Source organism: Lathyrus oleraceus, chromosome 6, assembly GCF_024323335.1.
Source record: "Lathyrus oleraceus cultivar Zhongwan6 chromosome 6, CAAS_Psat_ZW6_1.0, whole genome shotgun sequence".
NCBI lineage: Eukaryota > Viridiplantae > Streptophyta > Magnoliopsida > Fabales > Fabaceae > Lathyrus > Lathyrus oleraceus.
In genome coordinates, this window is record NC_066584.1 from 395,153,106 (window position 1) to 395,172,897 (window position 19,792).

At 35.5% G+C, this 19,792-nt stretch overlaps 1 protein-coding gene across 1 annotated transcript; it reads left to right on the top strand.

Moving 5' to 3' along the window:
- Positions 1–6,624: 6,624 nt before the first annotated feature.
- On the top strand, positions 6,625–13,059 carry LOC127095827 (uncharacterized). Its single transcript, XM_051034458.1, has 4 exons — positions 6,625–6,750; positions 6,817–7,092; positions 9,450–9,556; positions 12,741–13,059. Exons 1-4 carry the CDS (start codon positions 6,625–6,627, stop codon positions 13,057–13,059), a joined length of 828 nt encoding a protein of 275 aa, XP_050890415.1.
- Positions 13,060–19,792: the final 6,733 nt, after the last annotated feature.

Below are 19,792 nucleotides of genomic sequence, written 5' to 3' on the forward strand. Positions count from 1 at the left end.
TTAAATGAAAATTCAAAAAATTAAAAAAACAAGGGTCATCAGATCTCCCTCATTAATTGAGGTGGCAGATCTGATGGGCAAGCGCGTGTGTTCCACTAACACCTCAGTCAACTGCGCCACACACTTGGTAATCAAAAGCAAGAGACCAGATTAAAATGTTTGAACATGATCAAAGGGATGGGAGGGTGTCAACATACCACCGGAGCTAGGGCTCCGGTCATCTTCTCCGGTGGACCTCACCGGACTGGTCCATCGTCAACCTTCACTAAAATGAAAAACAAGAACACTATTTCAAAGGAAAAATGCTCAAGAGCTCGAATTTGGCCTCAATTTTCTCCAATTCCAAGTATATTGAAAGATACAAGGATTTGAACTTTGAGGATCATGAACTGAGTTGCTTCAATTTTACCTCAAAGCAACTCAATCTTGTTGCCTACATTGGTAGGACTTCAGCCAACCAAAAATCAAAGAGAATGATAAAGAATTGAGAGAGAATCGAAGAGAGAAAGTTTCTGAAAAATCACTTTCGAGGAGCTTGAATCTTGCTTGATCTTTCTTCCAATTGACCTTGGCTTGACTTCAGAAGCTTGTAGGAAGTGAATTAGATCAAAGAAAGGCCTGGATTCTTGGAGTTTCAACTTCAAAATAGAAGTGAAATTGAAACTCGATTTTCAATTGAAAACCTTCAAGTTTATCCTCTAATGGTGAAGGAAGGGTTGTAGGATCAAAGCTTGGGCAAGGTGTCCTCAATTCTGAGCATGAGGCAATATATTTATAGGCTAGGCAATTGATTTCCACACACTTCCATTCAAATGCCAAAAATAGCAATTCTCACTTACATGGATGCATGGGCGTGGGATAGGCCCATGAAGTGATGTCAAAAGGTCCAAAGTTGATCATGAGTGATGCTGAAAGTGTGACATGAAGCCATGCATTTGGAATTGAGAAATGGTAATGAGATTCATCCAAATGGAACCTTGAAGAAAATCCATGCGCAAGTCATTCAATCCTTGGCCAAATGAAGTAATTTTGGAGTTTTTGGTGGAACAACTTTCATGTTGAACACTTTTCCATTTGAAGCTTGAATCATGAAGAATTTTGAGGTGGAAGTTTGGGAAATCAAACATAATTGAAATGTTTCTAAGTACCAAGTCAAATGTTCACTTCTTCCACCTTGAATAACTTTTGCTATGGGATTTAAATGGAAAAATTTCCTTCATAAAAGTTATATATCTTTCAAACATATTCAATATGATCACAAATTTGACCTAATTTGAATTTGTAATGAAGGAGTTATGCATTTTAGAAGTTGAGGAAAATTGCTTGTTCAATGGTAATGGCCCAAAATGACCTATAATGTCTACTCTTGGCACATGCCCTTGCAAATTGAATTCTAAGTTTATAAAAGAAAAAAAGTGGGAGAAGATATCTTGAAGTTGATCATTAAAATTAGATGGCCTTCATATAATAAAAATTTAGCAAGTTATGGTCCTTGGAAGTTGACCTCCTAACTAGGGCACAAACAAAATGACCTATAATCTTTCATCATAAAAAATGACTTTCCAAACAAAACTAGCTCTGAACCCAATATCAAAGTTGTTATTAATGTCATAATAAGTAACGTTTCTCTTGGAATCATTTTCATATGACAAATATTATAGGAGATAGGGTCTAGGGAACCCTAGTTTTGACCAGTTGACTTTCTCTGATCAACCACCATGAACGAACTTGCAACCTTGAAGTTCTCTTGATCTCTTAGACTCATGGAGGATCATATATGTATAAGATTATTTATAATGAAGTATCCCTTGAAATATTTGATCAAATGTTGAAGAAACTTGTTGAGGAAGTCACACAAGGTACCTAGATGAATTAGGGCTTCCAAGGCAAACAAGCTTCAAACTCTTGATGAATTCTTGATCAAAACGATAAATGAAGATCATGGGGATCCATATATGATTTCTAGAACAAATGTGAACCATCTCTTGATTTATCTCCTTGCATTGAGGGTCTCAAACCCTAGATATGAGCTTGATGAGGCCTTGGTGGATGCACACGCTACCTACAAAAGAAGTAAAACTATACATATACATATTTTTGGCATTTTGGTTAGTGAATAATGAAAAAAAAGTATGATACAATCAAATGTTCTTTGTAACCTCTCCCAATGCAAACCTAATGAATGAGGGGTAAGGAGGATGCCAATGTGTGATCCCAAAGTCAATGCACATGATGAGGGATTTTAGGGTCAAAGTTGGGGTCTTACAACTGCCCCTATTTAAGGACATTCCAACTAAGGATGTGAAGGTTAAAATCTTCATATCAACTCAGTAGAATGGACTTAAATAACAACATATAGAAACAAATTTTGGTCCCTAAGAGACCTCACGATGCATATGATATGAATGCTAAAACAATCTTCGTGGGGAATATATTGCCACAAAGGAAAAGAATCCGGAGAGACCGAAAGTCCACAGGATCATAATGCATTCCATAAGGAAAACTCACTGAGGACACAGAGACTCTAGGGATAAAAGTTATGCATAGGCCAGGCTACGTCTTAAAGACTGCTGGAGACATGAGAGGATTTTCCATGAAAATAAATCAATGGAAAGACTCGGCCCGGGGACAAGGGAAAAATCTGTAGGGAATAGGAATAGATTAGAAAAAAACTGAAATTCCAAACCAAACAGAGGGTTGGCATTTTCACTAAGGAAATACGCACTCAAACTCAAATGGGGAAGAATGAACTTCCACACAAGAGTACCAGAGATATATTATCTATTACCGGTTACTGGGTAGGAAGATAATACTCTCAGACAGAGGGACATCCGTTACCGGTTAGGGTAAACATATAAAGGATGACTCATTAAGGAGAAATATGTGTATTCGTTACCTGTTACTGGGTAAGAATAACCTAATGGGGAGAGAATTCGAATAGAATTTACAACTACTGGTTACTGGGAAAAAGACCAAAGAAAGAGTATTCGTCACCTAGTTAAAGTGAACATATCAAAGATAAACTCGAATGAAGAATATCCGTCATCGGTTAGGATGAACATATCAAGGATAAACCTCCTGGGGAATGGGAAAGAATATCCGTTCCTGGTTAGGGTAAACATATCAAGGATAAATTACCGGGGAGAAATGGGAATTATATCTATCAATTACTGGATAAAATACCAAAGAGAGAATATCTGTCACTGGTTATGATGAACATATCAAGGATAGACCCAGAGGGGAAAGATAAAATAGAAATTACAACTACCGGTTACTGGGTAGAATACCGAGAAGGGAGAGAAAATCTATAACCGGTTAAAGTGAACATATCAAGGATAGACTCTCTGGGGAATAAAGTAGGTATTACAACTACCTTTTTACTGGATAGAAAACCACAAAAGGAAGAATATCCATCACCGGTTAGGATGAACATATAAAGGATAAAATACCTGGGGGAATGTGAAAACGAATCTGCTAGGGAAAGCAAAGGAAGTAGATCACATTTTACTAGGTATTGGGTAAAATTAATGTACTCAAAAATCGAGAAGAATATTACCAGTTACTGGGTAATAGACTCTCAGGGGACCAAAATATCTATCTAGGTAATAACTAGAAAGAAACGGTCAAACAAAGACTCAACCCAATAAGGATATAACTCAAGGGGAGTGGTTCCATCCAGATAATTAACTGGGGAGGAAAATGAAATAATAATCATCCACGAAGGAATAACTCAGTGGGGAAATAAGAAATGTTAAACTCTTTCTACTTAAGGGGCTAACACTCTACAATTGAAGGAGGACACACACACCAAATCTGCATAGGCAAATGATATTACCGAAGCAGGGGATCAGGATAAAGAATCAAATGCGATAAGATGCACAATGAAATATCTAATGTTGTGTTTTATGCATGAAATATGCATGTATATGATTTATGATTATGCTGATAAAACAACACAAAGGATACAAATAACAAAGATTTGAATCACTGTCGTAACACTCGGCTAATCTCAACAAGATGGAAACACCAATTGGAGAAAATGCTAGGGATGAAAATAAATCATCTAGCTCTGAATAAATCAACTATGGCTGATAAAGTCATGGAGAACATGCTTCCAATCAATCACGACAAACTCTACAGGGAGAGAGAGCACTGCTGAAGGATAAACAACCAAACATGCCGAAGATAGCGAAAAGTTCTGCTGAGGGTCCAAATTGTCAACTCTGCGGGGAATTTTAATTCAACACCATATCATTTGAGTATCTTTGTCTACTTAGCACATTTTCCAAACCAATTTTACATTTTTTTATATTTTTTATCACTTAGTTTAATTCAACAATTTTAGATTCAAGAGATTGACATTTATTACATGCTGAATTTTTGACTTGGTCTATTTCTATTTTTATGTCATTAGACTTACTTGTAAGAACAAGATTTTGATTATGCAATATATCTCTAAGTTTTGATGATAACAAAGAATGAAACAATTTGGTACCCTAACAATTTTCTTAAAGTATGCAAGATTCTAAGTTAAAATGACTCTGATAAGTCACCTTCTGATTATTAAGAAACAAATATCCGGCATATGAATTAGTTCAGAAGCGCTGATCCAACACAAAGAGAAATCAAAATTGACTCTGAATAGAATGCATCTGAGGAGCAATCACCTAAAGAATCTGACTCTAAAGTTCAAGCTCTGATGATCTAATTCTAAGAACTCTATATAAAGACTCTGCAAGAGATATATGAAGACTCTAACTCTGAAGACTCTAATCATGCTCACCTCACTCTGACACATGCTTAGAAACACGCTAGCAGATGTCACCTGATCAGAAACTTAAGCTGAAAGCATTCAAATTGCAGTACAATCCTTTTAAGGAAACATTTGATTATGCTCCGAGTCTGCTATGGAAAGGACAAGAAACTTACTACATTTATCTCCCACAACTGGCACGAAATCTTTATTGATTTCCCTCAACGATATTATCTCAAGTCCTATATAAAGGCCTCTTAGACAATCTTGATACTATAACATTGTCATACACCTTTCTCACCACTCTTACGAAGAACAACTTATTGGATACAATATTACTTCTTCACCATTATTGTTGTAAGAAATAGTTTCCATACAAGAGTTGTTGCTCAATATTGTGTGGTTATCTTTCACTGTTCTTAAATTGTGTCTATACTGCTTATCTAGAAGCATCTAGTGAAACACTTGGTAATTCTTGTAATTGCTTTTAATTCCTCAAGTGACTTGTTTAGGTCTATAGAGTTGAGAGGGCTAAGAGGTTGTTGAACTCTTAGACGAACTTTGTAATTTGTTGAGATTAGTGGATTAAGTCCTTGTTGAAGGCGAAATCACCTTGCCCGGGTGGACTGGAGTAGCTTTGAATTTCAAGCGAACCGGGATAAATCGTTTGTGTTGTTATTATTTATTCTATATGTATGTTTTTGCAAAAATATTTTAATTCCTGTGAAAACAATTCAAACCCCCCTTTCTTGTTTTTCTCTACATTCAATTGGTATCTGAGCACCGACTCTGTTATTGATTTATGAATCAAACACTTAATCGTATAGAGAGGCCCAGGGTGAGAAAAAGATCATGACCAGCACAAATGAAAGAGATAGCTACAACGCAAAACCTCCAGTTTTTGATGGAGAAAAATTTGACTACTAGAAGAACAGAACCGAGAGTTTCTTCCTAGGCTACGATCCTGATCTCTGGGATATGGTTACAAATGGTTATGAGCTACCCATCTCTGAAATTGGTATTCATATTCCAAGAAGCAGAATCAACGACAATCAAAACCGTTATTTCAAGAATCACCATAAAGCTAGAACCATTATGTTAAACGATATTTCCTACAACGAGTATGAGAAGATAACCAACAGGGAAACAACCAAATATATTTTTGACTCCTCGAAAATGATGCACGAAGGCAACGACCAATTTAAAGAGACTAAGGCTCTGACCTTAATCCAGAAGTATGAAGCCTTCAGAATGGAATATGATGAAGTTGTTGAAGTGATGTTCTCAAGGTTCCAAACCTTGGTTGCAAGACTCAAGGTTCTGGACAAAGGATATACTACAACATATCATGTCAAGAAGATAATCAGAAGTCTTCCCAAGAAGTGGAAACCTATGGTTACTGTTCTGAAGTTGTCCAAGGATCTGAACAACATAAGTCTTGAAGAATTTATCAGCTCTCTCAGAAGTCACGAAATAGAGCTAGAAGAAGATGAACCTCAGAAGAAAAGCAAATTTGTTGTTATAAAGTCAAGAACAGAAAGAAGAAAGCCAAAAAGCAATAAAGCCTTTCAAGATGAAGAGGAAGAAGCTGATGAATCTGAGAATGAGGATTCTGATGATGAAGAAAAATGATCTCTTCTCTCCAAAAGAATCAAACAGCTCTAGAGAAAGATACAAAACAACATCAAAAGGCCTAGACAGAAGGGAGACTGTCCAGATTCAACCTCCATAGGCAGACCCAACAAGGAAGTAACGTGTTATGAATGCAAAGAGCCTGGACACTACATAAATGATTGTCCAAAGCTAAAGAAGGATACTCCAGAAAAGAAAGCTTTAAGAAGAACTCATTCAAAGAAAAAAAGAAAGTAATCATGGAAACATGGGACGACTCTGAATCTGAAGCTCCAGAATCTGATTCTGAAGAGGAGCAAGCAAACGTAGCATTCATGCCCACTACCTCTAGAAGTTCATCTGAAACAGAGTCTGACTCTAAAGAGGTATTCTCTAACTTTTCTCAGTCTGATCTTGAATCCTGTTTGTTAGAAACTCTGAGCTTGTATTAGAACCTTCGACAGAAATTCAAGAACCTGAAAAAGGTTCATGAAGGGACTATTGAAGAGTGTGAAAAGCTTGAGAAAGAGGTTTTTGAACTCAAAGAAAATAATTTTATTCTTGAAAGAGAAAAGGATTTTTCAACTAAGAAATGTTCAAAACTTGAGGAAACTTTTTCCAAAGCTCCACCTACTTCTGACACTATCATAAACAAATATGATAAAGTCTTTCAGAAATTTCTGAACAACATCCTTGATAGAAGTAAAATGGCTTCTATGATCTATGGTGTAAGTCATAATAGAAAAATAGGAATTGGTTATGACTCTGATGACGATGATCAGAAACTTTTTATAGAAAACAAACCAAAATCTTATTTTTCTTACCATTATACACCGACACACACACAAAAGTTCACTAACGCTAGAAAACCCAAAGTTTTTAGAAACTCTAGGAAAACTAATCCTAAAGGACCCAAAATATTATGGGTATCAAAAGATAAAATAGTGTACATTATAGATATCCTATGCAGCAAAGTTAAAACATCAGTCATGGTACCTGGACTCTGGATGCTCACGACACATGACGGGAAGAAAGCATATGTTCCAAGACTTGGAACTTAAAGACGCTGGTTTCATGGGCTTTGGAGGAAATCAGAAAGGAAGAATCAGAGGATCTGGAAAATTTGGTAACATATCTCTTCCCTCTATTTATGATGTTCTTTATGTTGAGGGATTAATACATAATTTTTTATCCATAAGTCAATTAACTGATAACGGTTATGATATTATTTTTAATCAAAAAACGTGCAAGGTTGTCAATTAGAAAAATGGCACAGTCCTTTTCACTGGAAAGAGGAAGAATAACATTTATAAATTAAAACTTTCAGATTTGAAAAACCAAAACGTGAAATTCTTGATGTCTGTTAATGAAGAGCAATGGGTGTGGCATAGACGCTTGGGTCACATTAGCTTGAGGGGTATTTCTCAACTAAATAAACTTGAGTTAGTTAGAGGCCTGCCTAAGCTGAAGTTTTCATCAGATGCTCTTTGTGAAGCATGTCAGAAAGGAAAATTTTCTAAAACCACTTTCAAAACCAAAATTGTTGTTTCCACCTCCAGACCTCTAGAACTTCTACACATTGATCTCTTTGGACCTGTTAAGACATCATCAGTCAATGGTAAAAAGTATGGACTTATCATTGTTGATGACTACAGTCGTTGGACATGGGTGAAATTCTTAAGGCACAAGAATGAGTCACATTCTGTGTTCACCAATTTTTGTTCAAAAGTGCAAAATAAATATGACTCTAAGATTATCAGAGACAGAAGTGATCATGGTGACAAATCTGAAAACAAACTTTTTGAAGAACTTTTTGACTCTAATTGAATATCCCATGATTTCTCCTACCCTAGAACTCCACAACAAAATGGAGTTGTAGAAAGGAAGATAATGACTCTCCAAGAAATGGTCAGGATCATGATCAATGAGACTAATGTGGCTAATCACTTCTGGGCAAAAGCTGTGAATACAACATGTTACATTCAAAATAGAATCTCTATCAGACCTATTATGGAGAAGACTCCTTATGAACTGTGCAAGGGAAGAAAATCCAACATTTCTTATTTTCATCCTTTTGGATGCTCTTGTTTTATTTTGAACACTAAAGATAATCTGAACAAGTTTGACTCTAAGGCACAAAGTATTATGTTGGGATACTCAGAATGTTCTAAAGGATATCGAGTATACAATACAGAAACATAAATTATGGAGGAATCAATTCATGTTAGATTTGATGACAAGCTTGACTCTGAAAAGTCAAAGCTAGTTGAGAAATTTGCAGATCTAGAGATCACACTTGCAGGCTCTGGAGAAAAGACCAAAGGTTCTAAAGAAAGAGAAAGAGGAACTTCAGAAGCACCTGAATGCACAAACAATCAGAAAAGACAAAGAAATAGGCAAAATGTTTTTGAAGAACTAATTCTAGGAAACAAGGATGAACCTGTCAGAACAAGATCAACATTCAAAGTTTCTAAAGAAACACTTATGGGACTAGTATCTCTAATAGAGCCAACATCCTGTGAAGAAGCTCTTCAAGATAAAGAATGGATTCTGGAAATGAAAGAAGAACTTGATCAGTTTTCCAGAAATGACGTTTGGGATCTTGTACCAAGACCCAAGGGAACCCATGTGATTGGAACTAAATGGGTTTACAGAAACAAGCTAAATGAAAAGGGTGAAGTCGTCAGGAACAAAGCACGGCTGGTGGCACAAGGTTACAGTCAACAAGAAGGAATTAACTATAATGAAACCTTTGCTTTAGTCGCGAGGTTAAAATCTATCTGTCTCCTTGTATCTTTTGCTGTTAATTATTCTATTAAATTATATCAAATGGACGTCAAAAGTGTGTTTCTGAATGGTTACATTTCTAAAAAAAGTGTATGTCCATCAACCTCCTGGCTTTGAAAATTCAAAACTTCCAAAACATGTTTTCAAACTTAAGCAATCTCTTTACGGTCTAAAACAAGCTACCAAAGCTTGGTATGAAAGACTTAGTTCGTTTCTTCTGGAAAATGATTTTATCAGAGGCAAAGTGGACTTCACTCTCTTTTGCAAAAACATAAGAAATGATCTTATGATTTGTCAGATTTATGTTGATGATATAATATTTGGTTCTGCTAACCCCTCTGTTTGCCAAGAAGTTTCTAAGTTATTGCAGGAAGAATTTGAGATGAGCTTAATGCAAGAACTAAAGTTCTTTCTGAGCATTCAAATCAATCAAACATCATAAGCCACATATGTCTATCAAAGCAAATACATAAAAGATCTTCTGAAGAAATTTGACATGTCAGAAAGCAAGCCAGCCAAGACTCTCATGCATCCTACTTGAATTCTAGAGAATGAAGAGGTAAGTCAAAAGGTTTGTCAGAAACTCTATCGTGGTATGATAATCTCTCTCCTTTATCTGAATGTTCCTCATCTTGATATATTATTCAGCGTATGTCTGTGTGCTAGATTTTAGTTAGATCCAAGGGAATCTCACTTAACTGTTGTTAAGAGAATCCTTAGGTATCTGAAAGGACCACCTAATTTTGGCTTGATGTATAAAAAAACATCAGAGTACATGCTTTATGGGTATTACAATGTAGATTATACTAGAGATAGGTTAGAATGCAAAAGCATATATGGGAACGGTCAATTTATGGGTGGAAACCTCATCTCATGGGCAATCAAAAGAAAATCAACCATTGCACTTTCAACTGCAGAAGCAGAATATATTTCAGCTTCACTTTGTAGCACTTAGATTCTCTGGATGAAGAATCAACTTGAGGACTTTCAGATCCATGAGAGTAACATTCCTATCTTTTGTGACAATACTGTTGTTATCTGCTTAAGTAAGAACCCAATTTTACATTCTAGAGCGAAGCACATAGAAATTAAACACCACTTTATTAGAGATTATGTTCAGAAAGGGACAATTGTTTTAAAACTTATAGATACAGACTGTCAATGGGCTAATATCTTTATAAAACCCTTAGCTGAAGATAGATTTCTCTTTATTCTGAAAATTTTAAATATGGCAGATTGCCCAGAATGACTCTGGATCTGTGCTTCTCATCTCTAATGTAAAATTAGACTCTAACTCAAGCATATGATGTTTATCTGATTCTGATTCTGACACTTCTACAAGTTAAAAGATATCTTTATCAGAAACATCTCTAGTCAGAAACCTTTTGGTATTCTTGACTCTGAATACATCAACATGTGGCCTCTCAAACGTGTGGCTCTAGTTCTTCTAGACACCTGTCTACTCAGAACTCAATAGCCAAACTATTGAGATCCCCTCGAGAAATGTGTAAATCTTGAGATTAGAATATCATCATTAGCTGCATTTAATTTTTCCTATGATTGTCAAAACTCGGTTTTAGCAACAATTAATTTTGTGTTCCTTCTCAAGTTAGCTTTTTTTTGCAATAACTAATTTTGTTTATATACTCCCACGACTCCCACTTTCACACTTTCACTCTTCGCTACCTACATAAACCTAAAACACCAACTTTTCTCTGTAACTTTGCTTCATCTTTTTCTCTGCAACTTCATCATGAATGCTCAAGAACAACAAGTCTCCGTGTTCTCTCAAGAGATGAATGCCCTAGAGCAACAGGTTGAATCCCCATAACAAGTCACCTCCACTACTGCTCTTCAAACAACAACCTCTTATCAAGAACCCCATGTTCTTGATCGTCCAACCCACATCAACCTATCAACACCATTTGAAAAATTGGAAGTTCTTTGTGATTTTCTGGTGGACTTTGAAAACCTCAAAGACAATGGTATGGATCTAACACCATAATTGAAGAATCAGGGTTGGCTCACCTACTTCAACCGTCTCTATGGTTCTATCTACACAAATATGGGGAAAGAATTCTAGAGATTTGCTGACTGTGACGATCATTACATCGTCTCTCATGTTCTGAGTATCAAGATAGTAATAACCGAAAAGTCTATTGATGCACTTATGAACATGGAGAAGGCTGGGGGAAGAATAATTTACAACATCAATCCTAGGGCTAAGTACATGTCCTAGAAAATCATCCCCATCATATTTTCCCAGAACCCTTAAGGAAGAACATTCTCTAAGAATCAAGAGCTCCACAAGAATCTGAGGGTGTGGCTCAAGATAATTCTGGGATGCATCCACCACCGTCCATCATCCATCTCTTATGACTATGTCAACACATATCAGAAGTGCATCCGCTACTATTTACACAAGGGTCTGAAGCTTAACCTACCATTTCTTCTCTTCAAATACCTAAGAGACTCTATTAGAGATACTAGAAACAACATGAAGCCAAGGAACTATGTCCCTATAGGTAGATTGATTTCAGATGTTTTTATTGAGAGTGGTCTGGTGGATCATCTCATTCATCGGAATCTGATGGAAGACGTTATAATGGAAGTTGGAAAGCCCCTCAATGGGAGGAATTTGAAGAGTATGGGACTGATTGACAAGGTCCTTTTCAAACCCTCCAGAAACACCTCCTGGGAATAACTGAAGGACAAAAGAGAGAAAGCAAATGAGATGTACCTCTTCACCAGGATTGATCCTCCAAACATTATAGCATGTTATCTGCAAGAATTGGAAGCTCAAGTCTACGACATCTCTGGATTCAGCATGAATTGACTCCCAGATCATCCTTCTAACTTCTTGAAGAGAAAGAGGGAACCCTCTCAAAAGATGACTATTTAGAAGAAGAAGATTCTCAAGCTAGGAGAGTCTTCAGCGACCAAGATGAAGCCAGTGTCTCTAACCTCTTCTTCAACACCTTCTAGTAAGATCTCTATCTCAGAAGATCTGAACTCCTTCAGCTCTAGGCAACTTACCTCATCACCCCTTCTACCACCTCACATAATCTCAACCATAGTTACAACATCCTCCACTCCACCTACCACACATATTAACGCTCCCAGAGAAAAATCCAAACCTCAACAACCAATAACCTCACTCCCTACCTCATCTGAACCAACATCATCCATACCAATTCCTTCTGAACCAAACCCACTCAGAACCCATAACCTTTGACCCCATCCCTCTCATAACCATCACACCTTCTCCTCTATTACCTCTCTTCAACCTCCAAACGACCTCCATCCCACACTCTGAAGCCCTCTTGTTCAACGAACCCTTATCACCAACCCTCTCCACCACCCACAACTTCCCTCCTTACTATGACCTCACCTCAGACTCTAAACACCCTAGTTCAGATTATCCCGACCCAACCTCCCCAAACCTTGAAGACTTTCAAGCCATAGCCGATTCAGAAAGAACTCCTTTTGTACCAGCATACCAACCTATTCCTAAACCTTCTGAACCTGAGCTCACCCTACCCACCTTTGATGAGGCATTAGCCAAATTCTCATAAAGTTCAACTTTTAGGTTCAAGAAGCTCTCTGACGAATCCAACACCAGTGAGAATCCTACTAAAGTAAGGACTAACTGGAACAGATTCATCAGATGGATGACTTATGAGATCTTCAAGATGAAGGGCCTCTCTGAACAAGTCAGAAATGAATTCATTAGAGGTGCTAAGGAAAGGCTAGAAGCTCGGTTGGAGAAGGAAGCGGCTGAAAAGGCTGAAAGGGAAGCAGCTAAGAAAGCTGCCAAGGAGGCTGCTGAGAAAGCAGCTGCAGAAGCTGTTGTCGAAGAGAAAGATGAGCAAGAAGCAGAAGTATCAATGGCCGCAAAAGCTGCTTAGAAGGTTGCATATGAGAAAACCACTAAGGTTGCTCTGACTCAGGGAGAGTCATCAACAATTGATCTTTCCCCTCTGGTCATCAAAACTCTGGAAGAGTTGCAGAAGGAACAACAACTGGTCAGAGCCAGACTCGACAAACAAGATCAGGTCAACACCAGTATTCAGAGCCTGCTAGCTGAGCTACTTCAGAGGATACCTCCTCCACCTAAACCTTATACACTTTAGGATTTCTCTGTAATATTTTTCTAAGTGTTTTTAATTCTAAGGCTTAGTTTCTACTCCTTTCTCGTTGTACTCTTTGAAGTTTTTCTTCCAATTAATGAATTTCTGGCTTGTTTACTTTTTGAGTCTGAAAAAAGGGGGAGAATTAGATATAAGTCTTTTGATGAATTATTTTATCTAAGTCTCAGAAATGCACTGCTTACATTCAGACATAAAATTATTGCATAGTTCTAAGTCAATTCTCCGGACCTCTCTGAATCAAGGGAAACTGAATTCTTATATGAGAAACTACTAAATCAAGTCAAGCAACCTAAGAAGATATGGTAAGAAATTCTCTACCCCGGAAACCCATATTTGATACTAAACATCTTTAAAACTTTTTTTGAATATCAGACTTAGGGGGAGATTGCTAATCTCAGGGGGAGCCACTTTTCTATCTGACTCTGATCATTTTCAGTTTAGTATCTCTGAAAGTACTTATTGTTTCATCAAAATCCTAAGTTTTGTCATCATCGAAAAGGGGGATATTGTTAGAACAAGATTTTGATTCTGCAATATATATCTAAGTTTTTATGATAACAAAGAATGAAACAATTTGGTACCCTAACAATTTTCTTAAAGTATGCAGGATTCTAAGTTAAAATGAATCTGATAAGTCACCTTATGATTAGTAAGAAACAAATATCTGGCATATGAATTAGTTCAGAAGCGTTGACCCATCACAAAGAGAAATCACATTTGACTCTGAACATAATGCATCTGAGAAGCAATCACCTGAAGAATCTGACTCTGAAGTTCAAGCTCTGATGATCTAATTCTAAGAGTTCTATCTGAAGACTCTGCAAGAGATATCTGAAGACTCTAACTCTGAAACATGCCATCAGATATCAGCTGATCAGAAACTTAAGCTGGAAGCATTCAAATTGCAGTACAATCCTTATAAGGAGACATTTGATTATGCTCCGAGTCTGCTATGGAAAGGACAAGAAATTTATTACATTTATCTCCCACAGCTGGCATAAAATCTTTATTGATTTCCCCTAACGGTATTATCTCAAGTGATATATAAGGGCCTCTTAGACAATCTTGATACTATAACATTGTCATACAACTTACTCACCACTCTTATGAAGAACAACTCACTGCATACAATATTATTTCTTCACCATTATTGTTGTAAGAAATAGTTTCCATATAAGAGATGTTGCTCAATATTGTATGATTATCTTTCATTGTTCTTAAATTGTGTCTATACTTCTTATCAAGAAGCATCTAGCGTAACACTTGGTAATTCTTGTAATTACTTTTAATTCCTCAAGTGACTTGTTTAGGTATGTAGACTTGAGAGGGCTAAGAGGTTGTTGAACTCTTAGACGAACTTTGTAATCTATTGAGATTAGTGGATTAAGTCCTTATTGAAGGCGAAGTCACCTTGGCCGGGTGGACTGGAGTAGCTTTGAATTTCAAGCGAACCAGGATAAATCGTTTGTGATGTTATTATTTATTCTGGATGTGTGTTGTTGCAAAAATATTTCAATTCTTGTGAAAACAATTCAAACCCCCCTTTCTTGTTTTTCTCTACCTTCATTACTTTCTAGAGATACAATTATTTTATTTTACTTTGAACATTTTCTTGAAAGATTCAAACATTCATCATGTAATTCATGGAAATAATTTTGTAATTCATCGTATGAAGGTTTATCATTAATTTCAAAATCACTTACCTCATTTTCTTCATCATCAGAATATTCTTGGGAGATAGTGTTTAGTTTGGATCTTTCTACTTCCACCGTGCCTTCAAGAGTTACTTCCATTGTTTCCCAAATATTTTTGTCTGTTTTGAAATATGATACTCAGAAGAATTCATCCATTCCTAATGCCGATGCAAGTATGTTCTTTGCCTTATTATCAAATAGCACTTTCTTCTTGTCGTAATTGGTACAAGAGCCTTTCACCTTTACTTGTTATATGTTGTTTCACTACTATAAATAATACATTTTATGATAATGAATTTACCTCACTTAACAAAAATCTGAGGTATAATTCGTGGATGCGCCATGATTTTTTTTCTTTCTAAAAAATATAATCTATTCCGCCGGTTTTCATAGATAACCGATGGGTAAAATATTTAAGGGTACATACTTCAAATCCCAGCAACTGTAGTTTTATGTTTTTATTTCATTAAATATGGTGTGTTCCTTCAGTTTTTTAATTTTTAATATAAAATAAGTCAGTTTTCACCTAGATTATGGTACCCAACCGAGGTGAAATAGTTTACTCTTATTAAATATAACTTAGCTTGTAACTTTAGTTTCACTTATCTAAAACAAACACACTAAAACAACACACACATAACCCTAACGAATAGACCTAAACAACAAGAGCCCTAAATACATATCATCCTCCAGAATGGTGATATGTGTTTAAAACTTTCGTTCGATACTTTCTAATATGAAAGATAAAATCATTTCTTTCACTTCTTCTTCACATATCTGGTATGCCAAACATCACTACCCATGCTACATCATTGTTGTTGTCGTCATTTTAGTTGTCATGGTCGTTGTTGTTGTTGTTGTTGTTGTTGTTGTTTTTGATGTTGTTAAGACTCTAAACCCTAAAGGTTTCATCTTATTGCTGTTTAAACTGAGATTGCATGTTATGCGTTGTTGTTTTTGTTGAGTCAGGGTACATTATAGGTTTATTGTTAATGTTGTTAATGTTAATATTTTTAGTTGTTGATGTTTCTTTTTTGAGTTGTTGATGTTATTGTTGATCTTGACGTGCATTATATGTATGTTATAGGTTTTTGTTTGAGTTATTATTGTTGTTGTTGTTTAGTTGTTCTACCCTAGAAATGTTTTGAAAGCTATATGTTATTGAGTTTAAGATTGAGATTGAGATTGAGATTATGTTTTTGTGATTCATTGTGCAACTCTCATCTTCTTCCACCGAACATGTCAAGAGGATATTAGAGTAACAAAAAATACAATTGAGTTTATCATATCTAATTTCTATTGTTTGATTCATTAACCCCTTTTTGAACATATAAACTACTAAATTGATTTTGAAAATGATAATATGAAAAATTATGTTGTATTTAAAAGATATCTTACACTAATGAATGTTTTTCGAGCAATTTGCAGCTTATAATTCATCTCACGTTCTTTAATGGTTAAAATATATTTCAATGCTTATAGTTGTTCTTCAATAAAGAACTTGAAACAGTAAACGAGATTCGAACCATTAAATAATGAGAGATGAATAATGAGTTACAAGATGCTTGAAAAATATTGATTATGTAGCGGGGTTTTCGTTACCTTTAGGTTTATTGACTAAACCAAAAGTCAACATACAATTCGAGTCGTCACCGCACTTTTATTTATCCAAAGGAAAGGCTAAAAAGCAAACAAAAGCCAAGTAAGAACTTTTTCAAATCAAAAACTAATAAAAATGTACGAGATCTAGGTAAGGGGGTTGGTTATGAAGTGGGAAGGTTTTACGCACCCAAGACATCCTTAGTACTCTAAGGGAACCCTTTTTGCAAACATGTGTTGTAGGTTGGTATTTGTGAAAAGATTTGGTGCAAAAGATTGGAGGGATGAGAAGAGAATAGATTATATTTACAAATTTTTGTTGTTTGAATGAATGAACCCATTTCCTACGTACCATCACAAAGGAGGATCAAAACCTCGTAGTTCGTGGTAAAAATTTCAAAGATTAGTGAATTGATTTTAAATCAAAAGCCTTAAGGTATTTTGTTTTCAAAGGGAGAAAAACTCAACCTAAACCAACAATCCACCATGTGAGGAAGGCTTCAACATGCTAGTGAGGGGTTAACCCTATAATAAGCATGGAAGGCTTACAATCTAACACTAAGGATAAGGTGAGATTTACATCAACCACTATGATAACTCAAACCTATGACTAATGTTTTTGAAAAGATTTTAACAAGTGGCCATTAGAACCACAAAACAACTTGAAATGGGTTATATTTACAAGTTAAATTTATTTACAAAATGAGGTCAAAGTTGGATTAAACTTTACTTAGAATAAGTATTTATGAAAATGGTTTTGAAAAGTCAAAGGATAAAGGCCTAGGTTTCTAATTTGAAATAAAGTCAAAGTTTTGAAAATAATTTTTTTGGCTTGGTTAGAGGGGAGAGAGGAGAGAAGGGCTTTTCCTAAAGCATACAAAGATAAGAGGGGAGAGATAACCCTTGGAGTTCCTTTTCTTGGAGTCATAGAGATGACTGAAGATGCTCTTTTCCTTTGGATTTAGCATACAAAACAAGCAATAAATTGAATTTAAGCTTCTAGGATCTCCATTTGGCTTGGCTCTTAACCTGGCTACTCATGGCAATGGTCCTCTTTTTTCAATCTTAAGATGGGATTCCTATCACACAGAAGCACACATCAAAAAGCTCACAACATAATAAAGGGAATGGACAAAGAATACGTTTGAGGAGAAGTCCTTTGAGGTCAACTTTGAATTTTAGCATTCTAAAGGCATGAGGCCTAGTTGCTCTTCAACACATTTTGCATTCTAAATGCATGAGGCCTAGTTGCTCTTGAACTCCTTTAAGCATGGGTGAATCCTAATTCTAAGTCCTTTCTCCTTTTGTATTTGGTTCATATCAAAACAAACACAAAACCACACCAAATAGCAATATATTTATATACAATAATGGGCTCAAATGAGCAAAAGAAAAATGACATAAACATAAAATATATGCTCAAGTGAGCAAAGTGAAAATCAAGATGAATAATGAGCAAGAAATAAATGACATTAAAAGTAAGTGACAAGAATTTAAAAGCTCAAATTAAACTTAGTAGTTAGTAGAGTTATGTTAGCTGGTCATAAGATAATGTAGCGATATGTTAAGCAATCGTAAGTGGACTAATATAGTAGCCACACCTATCTGAGGCCGGTCAATAAGAATATAGGCAAAGAACACAAGTTAGAGGTCATGACTAGTAAGCCAAACTCCATAAACTTACCATGCCAAACAAAAGGGGAGGGGCCTTGTATTGACTTTTGGTTATTTTCTTGACCAAGAAGTAACCTATCTTTGACACAAAATAACTCACTTGATCATGGATCAAGTTGAATTTGGTTTGGATCAAAGAAGATTAAACTTCTATTTGTCAAGACCAACCTTAAGACTTTAACTCATTGGCCATTAAGGGAAAGAAAGGGATGAAGATGAAAGGGAGGGGGTAAGAAGACGGCAACCAATCCCAATTGATCAAGGGATAACTCATCCTTGATCAAATTTATTCATCTCTCTAGGTAATGATCCTTAAGGATTCTCAAACCACAAGATCCAATGAATTTAATCAAAGTTGAGTCAATTCAACCTTAATCAGCAGCAAACAGAAGAGGAATGAATATATCAAGTCAAGAAGCCAATGATATTTTTTTGGTAATTTTTGAATTAAAAGAAAATACAAATAAAAAATAAACAAACAAAGTTAAACCTCCAATTCAATTAAAAACAACTTCAATAAGTCCAATTAAATTTTCATAGGTTCAACATAGTCAAACAAACTTTGACTATTTTTCTCACAAATTTTTAAAGTCAGAAAGTAATTAAAATCAATTAAAAACAATCAAAAATAGCATAATATGAATTAAAATCTCAAATAATCTCAAAACAAAACAAGAAATTGTTGAGACTATTTTTCATTGACTTATCATGATCCATAGATGCTATGAAAATATTTTTGTATTTTTTAAAAGTCAGAAAGTATTTTAAAATGAATTAAAATCATTAAAAACCAAATAATTCATGAAAAATATCAAATGAAGTCACAAAAATAATTAAAAATCATAATATGAAACTAGATTTTTCAAGAAAATTTTTAGAGTTGGACTCATATTTTTCTGACCTCATATGATTTTTTTATGAATTATTGAAAATGAAATGAATTAAAAGAAAATAAAAAGAAAATGAAATAAAACGAAAAAATGTTGAACCACCGGATCCATTTCATTAATTGACGTGGCAATGGTACACGGTCTGGATCTGATGATGCATGGTGGACTCAAGTCAACAGCGAAACATAATGAATTAAAACAAGTAATTGAAATGAACGCACAAGATTAGACCGTGAGAGAAAGATCCAAAGGATGGGATCAGAACACGTGGTGGTGGTGGAAACCACCATCTTCTCCGATCAACCACACAAACTCCGACCATAATTGCAGAAAAATAAATCTCATCAAAAATGGAAAACAAGGGTATGAAAGTGAAGCTCATGTGATGTAGATCATCACTGTCCCATTAGATTTCTCTCATTATTCCAATATTGAGAGAAAGATGAAGGAGAAATCATGGTGTTCACACGGATTGATCTGGAAATGGTAAATTAAGTGCACCAAAAGCTTGCCTCAAGTTTGAGGACTTCAGAGAACCACAAAAACATAAGAATACTACATTGAATTGTGAGTTTCAGATCCAAACAATTTGAGTTTATACCTTCAAAATGGTGAGCTTCTGGCCACGAATTC

Excerpts from the sequence above, each read along its gene's own strand:
- LOC127095827 (XM_051034458.1), top strand. The coding sequence starts at position 6,625 with ATGGAAACATGGGACGACTCTGAATCTGAAGCTCCAGAATCTGATTCT. Across the intron at positions 7,093-9,449 it reads TGGCTTCTATGATCTATGGT|ATTTATGTTGATGATATAAT; the intron begins GTAAGTCATAAT and ends ATGATTTGTCAG. Across the intron at positions 9,557-12,740 it reads AGCTTAATGCAAGAACTAAA|GTTCAAGAAGCTCTCTGACG; the intron begins GTTCTTTCTGAG and ends TTCAACTTTTAG.